At 37.6% G+C, this 14,587-nt stretch overlaps 1 protein-coding gene across 1 annotated transcript in view; it reads right to left on the bottom strand.

The window, feature by feature from the left end:
* Positions 1–14,587, bottom strand: part of LOC139953154 (uncharacterized) — a 95,962-nt gene that overhangs the window by 32,218 nt on the left and 49,157 nt on the right. The window contains exons 55-69 of the mRNA XM_071952581.1: positions 8,327–8,404; positions 7,750–7,901; positions 7,319–7,369; positions 6,995–7,174; positions 6,309–6,416; positions 5,769–5,792; positions 4,391–4,516; positions 3,666–3,744; positions 3,278–3,390; positions 2,552–2,731; positions 2,081–2,230; positions 1,671–1,758; positions 1,343–1,470; positions 811–938; positions 131–230 (exon numbers count right to left, since the gene is read on the bottom strand). Coding sequence (XP_071808682.1) covers positions 131–230; positions 811–938; positions 1,343–1,470; positions 1,671–1,758; positions 2,081–2,230; positions 2,552–2,731; positions 3,278–3,390; positions 3,666–3,744; positions 4,391–4,516; positions 5,769–5,792; positions 6,309–6,416; positions 6,995–7,174; positions 7,319–7,369; positions 7,750–7,901; positions 8,327–8,404 — 1,685 coding nt within the window. The remainder of the gene's footprint in view (positions 1–130; positions 231–810; positions 939–1,342; positions 1,471–1,670; positions 1,759–2,080; positions 2,231–2,551; positions 2,732–3,277; positions 3,391–3,665; positions 3,745–4,390; positions 4,517–5,768; positions 5,793–6,308; positions 6,417–6,994; positions 7,175–7,318; positions 7,370–7,749; positions 7,902–8,326; positions 8,405–14,587) is intronic.

Genomic DNA, 14,587 nt, shown 5'->3' with positions numbered 1-14,587 from the left:
ACAGTGTGTGAAAAAGGCTATTATCGCAACTGTGCAGTAAGGTCCCTTTTTTTAGAAACAACTCCTGAGTGGAGTATAGTTGATACAGCTTGTTGGCTAATGTGAAAAAAATTGCAATGAACATCGTTACCTCATACACCGTCCTGTCATAGACTGATGGTTGAAATATGGGTGGATTATCATTGATGTCTTCAATGGATACCACCAACGTAGTGACACTGACGCCAGTCCTGGAAAAATAACAATAGCCAATTGTTCTTATAAGTTTGATCATGATGGTTGGGTGAAGAAATAGAATCCTAGCCATTAAACTGTATCGTACACTTATCTCCATACCAGTAAGCACTTAATGGTCATGCTCATGGACACTAATGCAACAATGCACACATTACGCTTTTTGCATCCCTGTGGAGACATCTTTCTTTCCTTTGCCCAGTAGTTAAGACCATCCCATAGACATCTTAGATCAAATTCCTTCTGGAGCACCCCAGTCTTTGGAATTCCCCTATGTAGACTTTTGGTGTTCCCTTCAATGTTTTACTCTCGGTCTCCGTAAGGTGGTGAAAATGAAATCACATTTGTCATTAATTACAACAACAAAAATTCACCCAAGTACGTAATGGCCTCAAATCAGGGATCCTTCTTTGTTTAACTCTTTGTTCTGACCATCGTTAACCCAATTTATTAACTTTTAGGATAGCAATTCACGGACCTATATAACCGTATGAAGGGAAGCATGAATGTTTTTTTCCATAACACAAAGGCCACAATGCACACTTCTATGCTAAGAATATAAACATAAAATCTTACGCTGGTGGCACGGCGGGTGCAGTGTTGTATGCCTCGATGGTTAGAGTGTAAGTCTGCGCTGAGTTCTCAAAATCAACATTGGACGTCGTCGTGATCACGCCAGTCGTTGGATCGATGGAAAACAAATTCTGAGAAAGAGACAAAAAATCATTCACATGATAATGTCTTTTTAAAGGGAAAGTTTGAACTGTAAACTTAGTGAGCTTTCAGATTGAAACTTATAACTGTCTTCCTTTTTTAACGGCCTTCTCTCTTGTACATAGTTAATTCCTAGTTATTTATTTATTATTTGCTTTAACATTTTACTGTTTTTGTAAAATTTTACGCACTTTTGATTTTGTTACATTTCTATGTACTGTTTAATTTTCATAATTTTTTTTTTTTTCCCAACAAGAGTATGGAATAATCATATTTTTGAATTGAAATTTTAATTTTTTGGGAATTGAATTCCAAACCCCGATATTCTTGTCCTTGATTTGAATTATTTAACTGCCATTGATAAGGTTAGAATAAATTGTCGCAAAGGACTCACGCCTTGGTTTCCACCAGTGATCCTGTATCTCGTGACGGCGTTGGTTCCTTCGTCTGCGTCAGTCGTGAAGAGCGTGATAACAGGCGTATTCTGAGGTGAGCCTTCTGTCAACGTTATTGGTTGAAGCTCTGTCAAAAGACGGAAATTGATTTTAATTGAGTTCTTATATAGTGCATTTAAAAAAAGAAAATTCAATGTGCTTTAAATTAGTTCCCTGGTCATTGGGCCAACAATATTCCTAAAATCTTTCTAAGCTCCCTGGGGTAAACTCAGATAAATACCATTATTGGTGAGAAATGGGTAAGAGGCTCAATCTAGTTTTACTCACGGTTGCTGAAGAGTGGGTTGTTGTCGTTAGCGTCAGTTACCGTGACAACCACGGTGGCACTACTGGTAGCAGAATCTTCAGCGAAGAGCTGTAAAAACATGACATTTCAAAAACGACTCGTTTTATATTTAGGAATAAGGAGACTAAAGCATCAAATAACCGTGAACGCAAAGCGTGAAAGCATGCGAGCATGAAGCCAAATATTGACCTTTATCTTTGGTTTTAAAAGCCCTTCTCTGCTATCTTGGGAGTTAATATATGGCTTTATCTTCATTTTCTTATGAATTTTATCTTTAAAAAAACAAAAAGTGTTTTATTTGGCAAGGGTGGCAAAAAAAAAAAAAGGTATTGGATTCTTGGATTGCACCATCACCTTCCTTTAGTAACACAAATTCTATTCCTATCATTACCTGCAGATTATACGTCTTAATTGACTCATAATCCAATGGACGAATGAGGGTCAAGGTCACACTGGCCTGGTCCACTGCTGACGAGGGGGAGACAGAGAACGGGACTGTGTTGCCGTTTTGGAGGGTGATACGGAAATTCCCTTGGATCATCTGTGATTATAAATAAAATAAAAAAATCGCAACAAAATAAAAGTTAGTTACTGGCCTTCGAGATTACTTCTAGATCCTGCAGTCTAGGATCGAATCTTCAGCCAGAAGATGTATGCTTAAAATAACTAATTTGTCTATGAATCAGTTTACTACTAAACTTTACATCATGTACATGAACGGAAGATTTTTACAGAAACAGGTTTGTTATTTTATGCATATGTTGAGATACACCAAGTGAGAAGACTGTTCTTTGACAATTACCATCAGTGTCCAGTGTCTTTAAGAGCCTGTCGTCCTGCCAGGAAATTCATTAATACTTACCGCTTCACCGTCAGTAACGAGAATGCTGACTGGTAAGATAAATCCTGGAAGCTCAGCCTCTGAAACACTGACTGAATAAACCGATTGGTCAAACATCGGAGGCTCATCGTTCAGATCATTGATGACGATGCTGAAGGTGGTGAAGGCAGATTGTCCACCGCCCGGACCGACTTCAGTTGCCTGTAAAAAGGGCAAGGAAGGGAAAATGTTTTTAAACTCCAACATTTGTCCAAGGAGCGCAATTAAAAACTTTGCTACAACAACATTTTAAAAATTATGGGCCGATTCCAAATGAGATGAAAAGTGTGTTTAAAATCAAGAAATATCTAGCCAGAACCACTTTGAGCTAAACTCATCAGGAATAGCAAAACAGGAAAGGGGGTGGATGGGTAGGAAGTGAGGCACTTTACCACAAATATTTGTTTTAATTTTTGTATTATTAAATTTTTATATATATAATATTTATCATGTTTACATTGTTATGACCATAACAAAAAATTTGCATCATTTGTACGAGTACAGTTGCCATTTAATAATGCCATGTTTTATACTATTTGGGACTCAGATTTCATCCAAAATGCTTTGCACACCGATCATGGGCATTAAGACTACTAAGCAGGCATGTGGGCTATTGGGGTCGATGAGTGGGTACAAAAAAAATATAAAAAAAATAAACCATGAAATTAAAAATTGTTGATAATTTTGAATGAGGCCTTAAAACCTTACCCTGATGTTGAATTCCACCGATGAGGGTAGGTTTGGATCCTCACGATCCAACTCTCTGATGACTGTGATTTCACCCGTATTAGGGTTCAGTGCAAAGAACGACCCCTGGTTGCCTGAAGACACACAAACAAAACACACAAGATCAGCACACTTGTTTTTGGTAACATTGGAATATCTCCACAGAGCAAATTTTTTTTTTTTTTAGCAAGTGCCATTAGCACTTTTGTAGATATCAACGCTATAGAAGACCTCATTGATATAATCATTATTATAGAATCTTCATTAATACTTTAATAAAATTCAGTTTGATGTTTTTTGTCACTCGGTGCAAGTTCCCTGTAACGACCATGAATTTGCGGAATGCGTGAATCCAGATATGATAACTGACCTGAGATGATGTCGTAGGTAATGGAGTTGGGATTCAGCGTGTCCCTGTCCATAGCCACCACCTGCTGAATAACGGTGTTCTGTTGGAAATAATGGAATCAAAGATTAATATTGTAATAGGAATGCGGTTCATAAAACACAGGCATGATATTTGGTCCTAGAGTTATTTTATCAAGTACAAGAGTTGACCTATATTTACATATTGATGTGCGCTTTAAAAGACTTCTCAGGCCTTTTCTAATTAAAAAAAAAAAGGAAAAGAGGAGGAACAATATCATGCCTGATAACACCAAGCAGCCAGCCCGTCCCCGTCCCCCCCCCCCCCAAAAAAAAAGAAAAAGTAATTCATTAACAGAGCCCATGCATCTGATCTGGTGCCATTGCTAGGGTCACACAATGGAGACAGGGATATATTTTTATACAACTTTTTACCGGAAAGCGATTACCAGCCAAATTTCCATAAAGGTTAACATTGTTACATCTGCCGTCAATTTCACAAAACTCTTCCTAACTTAAGACTAATCTTAGGACTTAGGACAAGTCCCAAACCTGCACTGTAGCATGCAGGCCTTAAGATTCATCCTAAGTTAGGACGACTTACTCGTCTTAACTCAAGATAAGACCAGTCCTAACTCTTTGTGAAATCGACCCCTGGTTCCCAAAGAAATTTGGTAAGCAGTATTTTCTGCTTAACAGCTTTTAGAAAATGGGCCCTTGTTTGCTTACCACTGGTGTGCCTTCATCTATGGCTTTATCATAAGGTGTGTTGAGGAACTCGGGCCCAGCATCTTGAACGTCAACTACGTTGATGGTCAGAAAGCTCTCTGAACTGAGGCTGTTGGTTGCAGAGTCCTGGTAACAGAAGGAGAGACTCAAATGTTAAAATCAGACAACACCAATAATAACATTTATAAAGTTTCATGCAGAAAGGCTTCTCAGATTGATTGTTTTCAATCCATTTTTCTAAAAACACTTTTCTTAGAAGGGAAATCATTTCTGAGAAACGTTTCACGCAGATTGATTGATATATCCGTTTCCCTAAAACCACATTCCTTAAAAGGGAATCGTTTTTCAAAATGTTAAACATTCCCAGGTCAAAATTCCAGTTAAACCTAGTTAACTGGGGTCAACTGGTTCAACTGGATAGTGACCAAACTCGTCCATTTTCCATATAAACCAACTGGTTTGGACTTCTGTGTTCAACTAGGTTAAAATTATAAACCAGTTGGTTTCTGTCCATTTTCCATATTAACCAACTGGTTTAGACTAGGTTTAACTGTGTTCAACTTGGTTGAAATTATAAACCAGTTGGTTTCTGTCCATTTTCCATATTAACCAACTGGTTTTAACTGTGTTTAACTAGTTTATCAACTGGTTTCAACTAGTTCCAGTTAAACCCAGTTTAACTAGGTTCAGCTGGAATTTTGACCTGGGTTATCAACTGTACTCCTTACCAAGTAAGTTCTTGATTATTTTTTTGGGAGTAATAACCAAAGGTACATGTATATCCTCCCTTTAAAAAACAATGACACGTCAAACGGAGGACAACTTTACAACTAAGCAACAAAACAATAAATGACTCAAAATGAGTTAACACAAAAACATATTTAAATAAAACATTGAGAAACTAATAGAGTCTAGCTGGCAGCAGACAAGTCAGGTAACAAATTGCCACTTCAAAACTTCTTTTTCTCATCGCTGGTTCTCAAGTGTTAAACCTCTTTAAAACCATGACTTTGGCTTTAACCACTTCCATCATGTTTTTTACAAAATTTTCCAAGTCCACTTGAGTATTAATTTTCAGAACTTTTTTGAGCTTTTTGGCAGAACCAAAGCTGAAACCAAGGTTGTTGAGAAAGGGTAATGAAGTCTGCTGCCACCTGGCGCCTTGCCAGTCTCTGATTTAACAATTCGTACTTCCTGTGAATCCTTTGCACGAAACAAATTCGACGCCACATTCGCAGGAAGTATGAACCAGGCTTAAGTTGTCAAACATGGAAACACTCTGCAATCACATGCGTGAGGATGTGATGATTTTACAATACAAAACAGTGGAAAATCGGTGCTTTGTCGAAATACACACGGTGACTGTTTAAATACAAACCTCCAAAAAGGGCAATACTCCATCCTGAAAGCCAGCGAGTTTACAAGAAAATACAGACACAATATAATTATTGATCAAAACCATTATCACTTGCATACAAAAGCTTCACTGAAAATTATACCAACATTATTTTTTTACGTATCCCTGGTGATGCCCCATAAGTGTACTAAATCACTGAAGCTCGCAAGCCTAAGGAAACCTGTAAACAAGTGTGCCTGCTATGTGAAGAAAAAAACCAGGCTAACCCCAACTCTTTCACGATAAGTGTTCTGGGTTCTTTTACGCGTGCTCCTACTGCACAGCACCTATGGCTTTTTTACCACTCCAAGGACAAAGCAATAACAGTTGAGTGTCAAGACGGGGAAGCAAGCTGATCAGAAACACAAGAGCTCGAGTCCGGTGCACTAATCCCACAATGTAATATTTCTTATGTTTTTGTTACCCCAAAAATCCCTCACTGTAGCTCTTATACGCCCAGAAAGACAGACAGACAGACAGACAGACAGACCGACAGACAGACAGACAGACAGACAGCCTTACTCTTGCGATGATCTTGATATTGTAGACCTCGTTTGTTTCATAATCCAAGTTGCCTGAGACAGTGATGACGCCCGTGACTGGGTGGATGCTAAACGGTCCGGGTGTATCCTGAAATTTTAAAACAATTTCAAAAGTAAAGGTAGGTTTTGTGTTAAAAAACATAGTACATGGATAAAAATTTACATTAGTCCATCTCTTAATATAGTCAGATGTGGGGGAACAGGCCTGAAGTTCACAAACAAGTAATACAAAATAAAATCTGTTTTATACGTTTTTGTATGCAAGTTCACTCCAAACATGGCTTGACACTCTTGGTAAAAACTAAGGAAGAAAAGTTATTGAATGCAAAAAAATAACTCAGGGGAGCTGAAGGTAGGAATTGACATTCCTCTTAAAACAGTCCAGATTTTAGGACCGAGGGAAGCATGCACCATGTTAACTAGGCTTGGGTATCATCCATCAGAAGCCTGGCTGGTAGAGCAGAAAGCACTACCTCCCCAATGTTTACGAAGCAATCGTGGTTAAGTGTCTTGCTTAAGGACACAGGTGTCACGACCGGGACTCGAACCCACACTCGGCTGATCAAACACCATAGCTTGAATCCAGTGCTCTTAACTGCTCGGCCATGACACGCCACATGTATGTGCCCCCCCTGCCTGCCCCAAGCTTAGCAACTGGAAACTTACTTCAGAGATGGAATACTGGACGATCTTAGCCAATAGAGCGTCTTCATCAGTGGCCATGACAGTGAAAACATTGTATCCGAAGTTGACGTTCTCGTGAACCGTCGTCGTATTGGGAAGGTTGACGAAGACCGGTGCGTTGTCGTTGACATCAGAGAGTAGAAGAGTTCCACTTTGTTGGACCTGCAAGAAAAAATGAAATAATGTTTTTGCGTCAAGGCAAAAGCATCATCTTATATTGATACAGATGAAAAGGTACAGGGGTTAGTACAACCAGCTTGCAACAACTCAATTGATTTTCTCTTTATCCACAATTTTAAACGTTACCTCGTTAAAACCATCCGTGACTGACACCAAGAAGTTGTAGATGTGTTGTTCCTGTGAAAAAGACAAACCGATCAAGTTTTGATTAATTACAAAGGACAATATACATCAATGGAAGTTGGACAATTCAGGAACACGAGGGCTCGCCCTTAACACTAGACCGAAGTACAACAGGGGAATAAAAGAGTGCTCAATGTGCCTTCTACTTTCACAACTTTTAAACTGCCAAAGACGGTCCAACATGGGTATTCAACAGTATTTAAGCAGAGACTGTGCTCTGTTCAAATGTAAAAAAATATTATGACCTGGGTTGACAAACGATTCATTTTGCTTGATTCCATGACCAGTTAGTTACATTGTCAAGTGAATATAAACACAGCACAAGATTGCTGCACCACAACAACATTTGAAAAGGATCAAAATGTCTTCCGTACCTCTCTGTCTAACTGCTGCTTCAGTGTCAGCCATGCTCCGTTCGGACCGTCTGGAACGACGATAAACAGCTGCTGCGCTACGTTATCGTGGAGGTTAAAGGTCAACGACGCGCTGTCAGGGTCAATGGCATCCAAGTGGAAGACATTGCTACCTAATGGTGGATAGAGGAAAAAAGAGAAACTTGATGAAGGTTTACGGGCAATTCAGAATAGTCAATGTTATTAAAAAATAGTTTAAATTGTTGAGATTTTAACAAACTAGGAATACTTAATTTCTTTTTCCTGAACATGATCAGCACATAAAGGCCTACTGACCAAAAAATTGATTTGTTACACCAGCAGTTCTTTTCAGAACCAATGGGTGAAAAATGCTTTCAGTGTTATTATAAACTTTTATTTTAATTTTAAAAGTTTTATTTTATTCTTGTTGCCAATCAGAAGCCATAAAACTGTTAACTGCCGTATAGGCAGGGATCACACCGAAGTTTAAGATACAACCCCAGAAGTGGGAATGCAACATTTCGTTTCAGATATCAAATAATAATTTCCTTTCTTCAAAATGTTTTCTTCCACCTACCTGCAGAAGTGCTTTCCGGTATGTTGATAACGATGGAGGATTCGTCAAAACGCGGAGGGTCATTGGAGCCGCTTGTTTCTGTAAATAAAACAAATATTATCGGATTAATCAAAGTTGTCTTTATCTTATAGGTAATTTTCCCCTCATTACTTTATGGAAGTTGCCTCAATCCAGACTTAAAGGGGAGGTAACCGTTTGGTAATCACACTTAAAATTAAAGGCAATAAAAAACTTTTGTAGAGAAGTCAGTACAGTAGCCTTCGTTAGTAAAAGCATTTTAAAGCTATTATACACTTTTGGAACAGAAAAAAATAATAAAGTTCACAGATTTACAAATAACTTACAGGGTTTACAGAAGGTAATGGCGAAAGACTTCTCTTGAAATATTATTCCATGAAATGCTTTCCTTTTTGAGAAAACATTTAAACAATTAACAATTCTCGCTAACGAGAATAACGGATTTATTTTAAACACATGTCATGACACGGCGAAACATGCGAAACGTGCAGAAACAAGGTATACGTTTTCCCGTTATATTCTCCCGACTCCGATGACCGATTGAGCCTAAATTTTCACAGGTTTGTTATTTGATATATAAGTTGTGATACACGAAGTGTGGGCCTTGGACAATACTGTTTACCAAAGTGTCCAATGGCTAATTTTAAGAAACATTTCAATTCAAAGTAATCTGCTGGTTATGTAGAAAGATATCAGTATTTTTGCCCTAAAGTTTGAATCTGAGTAACAATACAGTCAATAACGTTTCTCAGATTGTGTTTACTAGTTTTTACGGATAATTCTTCCTGAGTGGACATAACGGCAAAGGATTTTGGCAATTATCTCAATAACGCTACCAACTTTTTAAGTGAAACTTTCACAGTTAATTTTATTGTGCACATCTATATTTACATAGGGTTTAAACAATCGAGCGGATCCAAAAACTGAAGGTCTTCTCTGCCCTTAAGGCATAATTAATAAGGGAAAACTTTAACAATCTTGCTATGTGGTGGACCCTCTGTTTGTTTTGTTTAAGTACAGGCATTAGCTTAAAATGGGATTCATAAGCTTAAAGATAGGTCCTAAACACCCAATTGTAATCCCCTTTGAATAAAACAAGCAGTACAGGATGGGCTCCTCTACCGTTATATAGGCCTTTTGTAACTTGGAGAGTTCTAATGCAACACTGAGTGTAATATAGATTTTTGTTTTCAGGGGTTGCTTTTGTTGTGGGCGCTGGATGTTTTGAAAGACAAATTGACCAGAGTGGGTTTGTTTCATTCTTAGAGCATTGAAACTGTGAAGGGTTTCCGTGGCTGGTATTGTGAGTGTTTTGTGAGTAAATATTTGTGTGGGTTGTTTTAACAACCTGAGCGACGGTTATTGAAAAATGTTTTTTTAAAGGTGGCATGGAGGAGGGGGGATGTCCCCCCCCCCAATTGATGTCTACACTTGCTTGTGCTGCAAATAATTATTAAAAGTTCATTTGATTGTTTAAACAAATAATAAACCAACCTCAAATTTGGACGGAACGTAACCTAATTTTTCTGTTTATTTCTTTTATTGAAGATTATTCAATTTTTTTTTTTTTTGACAGTTTAAGACTGTACACTCACAGAAATTGGGAAAGTACAAAGTAAAATACAAGTGTTGTAAAAACCACATTATATATTTGTTATCTCGCAGTTTATACCAGCTGCCAATCACCTCCCAGCATGCAGTTGGACCTAACAGGTCAACGTCCGAAAACATAACTTGTACAATCGTTGCAATTTATACAGGTCTAACGATCCTCGTTAACACTAATGCAGCTGTTATGTACCAAAAACATGGATTAATTATTGTTTTTTTAACATAATGGCATTAAGCCAAGATGCAGAAAGCCCCCCCCCCCCACCTCGTCCCTTCCTGACAAAGAACTACACTACAGGAATGCTCTGGTTAACACTATTGATTTATACTAGGAGTGTGTTATTGTGTGGCACTACCAGACATTATCTAGTCATTATAAAACCATTGATCAATAAAAAGCAAGGGTGCAACATTTGAAAGTTTTTCTACCGAGCAAAAGAATGCGACTCAAATTGTCAAGGAACTTTGCCTTTGAGTCAAGACTGTTTCTTTTTCCCCTGAATGAAATGGCATTTCAAAACTATAAAGCGTTTTGAGAAGCATGTTTACTGCAAAGTTACATGATGTAAAAAGATATAATTTTTTTTACACAAAATCTGAGACGTTGAGTAATGTTCTCAAATTGTGTATTTCTGTTAGGGATTATTCTTCCTACGTGGACATATTCTCTCCTTATTTTCAGCAATATCTCAAAACTGCTACCACATTTTAAAGGTTCTTCATTTATATAGGATTAAAACAATTGAACGGTTAAAAAAATCACAGGTATACTTTCCCTTTAATGCGTGAAAAAAAAAAATTCTTGGTCTTGTAAAACACATTCAGGTCCAGTAAAATAGTTGAGAATACAAGCCCTGTGGTCGTTTAGATTTTCCTCCCAAATTCGATCCCTGGATTTTCGTGTGTACATTATCTCATCAGGCCAAGAGATGAATTGTTGGAGTCTTTTTATAAATCTTTAATCATCGACCAGCTCATGTAATCCAAATACGACACAAAGAAATTAGGGAATAACAAAATTGATCGGGGCTCGATTCAATAGGTAATATTAGCGCGGACTTTTGTATAGCTTCAAGGATGTTGGTGAAGTGACAAGGAATAATTTATTGATGCCCTGGGGGAAAAAGTTGGGACGGTAAATAAAATGATGATGTGTTGATGTTTTGGGCAGCGTTCTACCCTAAAATGGTCCGCTGGCCAAATGCCAATTAAAACACCCGAAGACCAGTCAGAATTCTCTCAAAGTTTTCCCAATTAGTTTGGCTAGTTCTGAAAAAGCATCGCGATATGAAATATTGACTGACGATAAACTTGATGAACCAGTGACAAATGACAAGCTGACTGGCCCTGCTGGACAGTCACTGAACAAGTAAGGGCAAAAACCCTGTCATATTCCTGTCATAAACAGGGCAGAGTCCTGGCAGATGAGGTTGGTGTCTACATGGAGTCGTCCAAGTTGTTTACTTAGAAGGGGTTTTAGAGATTTTAGAAGGGGGGGGGTGGACAAGTTTAAGTTTTGAAACAATTTGTTCCAATGATGCGGATCTGACAAGGCACTATACTTAAAGGAACACGTTGCCTTGGATCGGTCAAGTTGGTCTTTGAAAAGCGTTTGTAACCGTTTTTTATAAAATGCATATGGGTAGAAAGATGTTGTAAAAGTAGAATACAATGATCCACACAAACATACCTCGAAATTCCACGGTTTTCCTTTTACCTCGTCGACTAACACCGTCGGCCATTTACTGGCCGACCGTGTTAGTTCTTACAGTAAAAGGAAAAACCACGCAATTTCGAGGCAAACTTGTGTGGATCATTGTATTCTACTTTTAAAACATCTTTCAAACCATATTCATTTTATAAAAAAGGGATACAAACGCTTTTTATAGACCAACTCGTCCGATCCAAGGCAACGTGTTCCTTTAAATACCAGCTTCAAAACTCATTTGAAAACTTATTTTGTGCTTAAATTTTCAGTTTTGTAACTTATTGTCGGCCCACTTGCTTAGAACTGCATCTCTCCTGCGCCAGGAGTGTCTTTTAGACAGACATGGCGCATTATAAATGGCCACTATTATTATGATTTATCCACATGTGAGTTTTATGCAACAAAACATTTAGTGCATTTAAGTTGTACATTGTCGTCGTTGGGCTGCTAATAATACAGCCAACACCCGTACTCAATTACCAGACATATAAAACATTCAGCACATTGCCTCATTATGTCCATTGTGTACCCAACAACCCCATACAGAACAAACATTAAACATTAATGATACACTGACACAAACCATGGAGGTAGAAATAGACACTCAGCATTGAAAGCCCCACAATAGATTGGTGGGTATTTAACTTTCATTTCACCTGTAACAATCCTGAAACTCAGCCCCTGTGTCTATATAATGTACATAAACTTTTGTGGACACTTGCGCTTGTTGAACTGTGTAAATTTACCAGGAACAAGTTTGCAAGTGGTTTAATATGGTTTAATCCTCCTTGGTTTTATAAAAAGAGATTTCACAAGACTCACTCATAAATTTCATCTTTAGGGCGGTTGTAAAATTTTGAATCAAGTCTAAGAAATTTTGGGAAATTTGGGCCTAATTTGAGCATTGGGCCGTTATGTTACATGAAGATAAACGTCTATTAACTGTTCACACTAGGTTTTGGCTACTTAAAGTTAGTTAGGATTAGTTTTGTTTTGTTCACAAATAACGCAATCTAATTTGGTGGGAGTAAACCATAATTCTTCTTACATTGTCGGATCAAATGAAATTGCGAATTTCTGGGGACATGCCTTCACGACACAGCCCTTTTGAATGAAATGAACAATATGAAGTGTGCAAAGTGTATGGATTTTTCCGGGTAGTGACTCAATAACAAAAATGGCCCCGGGGCAAAACAAACAAAACGGTTTGCCGCGTTCCGATCAAAATCCAATTTGGCTAGACTGTAAAACAGTTTGAACACGCACGTTCAACACACTTTTTCTTTGGTCGGTGTATGTCAAAAACGTCAAAGTTCATGAAACTGTAAAGAAATGGAGCAATGTTGTGTGTGTGGGGGGGGGGAGGAGGTCGTTTCTCAGTGACAGGATTAAGATCACCCAGGAATATTTTTCCAAAATAAAATACTACTCAGTCTTTGCTGCTAATTAGGACCCAATTTCATAGAGCTGCTTAGACAATTTAGCTTACAAATTGTGTGCTTAGCAAAAAATAAACAGTGATACCAGTGATTTCTGGACGAAATCGTTCCTTGGCTTAGCAACTTTTTTATGCTTAAGCAGCTCTATGAAATGGGCCTTGTACAGTCCATTCATTTAAAAACGACTTCCATCACAAATTTGTATACAAGTGATTACAGCCTATTGACAAAACAGATTTTCCCTTGTAGGATAAAAACTATTGATTCTCACCCCTTTGGGATGGTGGAAATGGCCGCAGGATAAAACACACAAAGGCACAAATCCAATTTATGAGTAGGGTCTGTTTCTTCTTCTTCAAAAGATGCGGAACAATCAGGAAACTATAGGGCCATAACTACGACAACAATGGTAACAAAACAAGTGCTAAATGTTTATGTGATGGAAGGGTGAATGTATTTTATGTTCCGGAACGAAGGAAGTTTTGTTTGCATTTTAAGTTCTGTTCAAGTAAAAAAACTAATTGTTAAATACAACTTGTAAAGAGCTTTAAAAGAAAACTGTGGGAATTAAAGGCAGTGGACACTATTGGTAATGAATCAAAATAATTATTAACATAAAATCTAACTTCTTGGTAATGAGTAATGGGGAGAGGTTGATAGTATAAAACATTGTGAGAAACAGCTCCCTCTGAAGTAGCGTAGTTTTCGAGAAAGAAGTAATTTTTCACGAATTTGATTTCGAGACCTCAAGTTTAGAATTTGAGGTCTCGAAATCAAGCATCTGAAAGCACACAACTTCGTGTGACAAGGGTGATTTTTCTTCTACAGTTATCTCGCAACTTCGACAACCAATCGAGCTCAAAATTTTCACAGGCTTATTATTTTATGCATATGTTGAGATACACCAAGTGAGAAGACTGGTCTTTGACAATTACCAATAGTGTCCACTGTCTTTAACTCTTAAACACGACCAATTATTTGGAAAATGTTGCTGTTTGTGGGTTATATTTTTGTAATAGTAAAGAAAGCGATAACATTTTTGTGAAAAAATCATAAAGTGAAAGTACATTTTGTATAAACTTGAATTAACTAACAACAAGACCAATAACAACAATCAACAACTTTGTGTTTTCTAATCTGTGTCTGTACATTTGTACATTCCAAAAAGATTATTATGTACTAGTCTTAAACTCAAATTCAATGCAATTTTGATTGAATATCATCAGAATTCAGGAAATAAGCTGTAAATTCTCTGTACAAAAATGTACCATATTCTTAAAACTTGACGTCATCAAACATTTTGGTTATTGACAAGAAATGCACTCGAAGGGGATAAAAAATGGTGGCCTTGTACAACATTTTTGCATGACAGGTTAGAGACTTGTAATTAATTTTTTTTTTAGTGAATCACAAAACTGAATTTGACCTTGGAGCCCCTCTTCACAGAAAACCGACATCGCATCAACTCTTACTCAACCAATTCAC

This window comes from Asterias amurensis, chromosome 21, assembly GCF_032118995.1.
Source record: "Asterias amurensis chromosome 21, ASM3211899v1".
NCBI classification, from domain to species: domain Eukaryota; kingdom Metazoa; phylum Echinodermata; class Asteroidea; order Forcipulatida; family Asteriidae; genus Asterias; species Asterias amurensis.
This window is presented reverse-complemented; position numbering and strand designations above follow the sequence as displayed.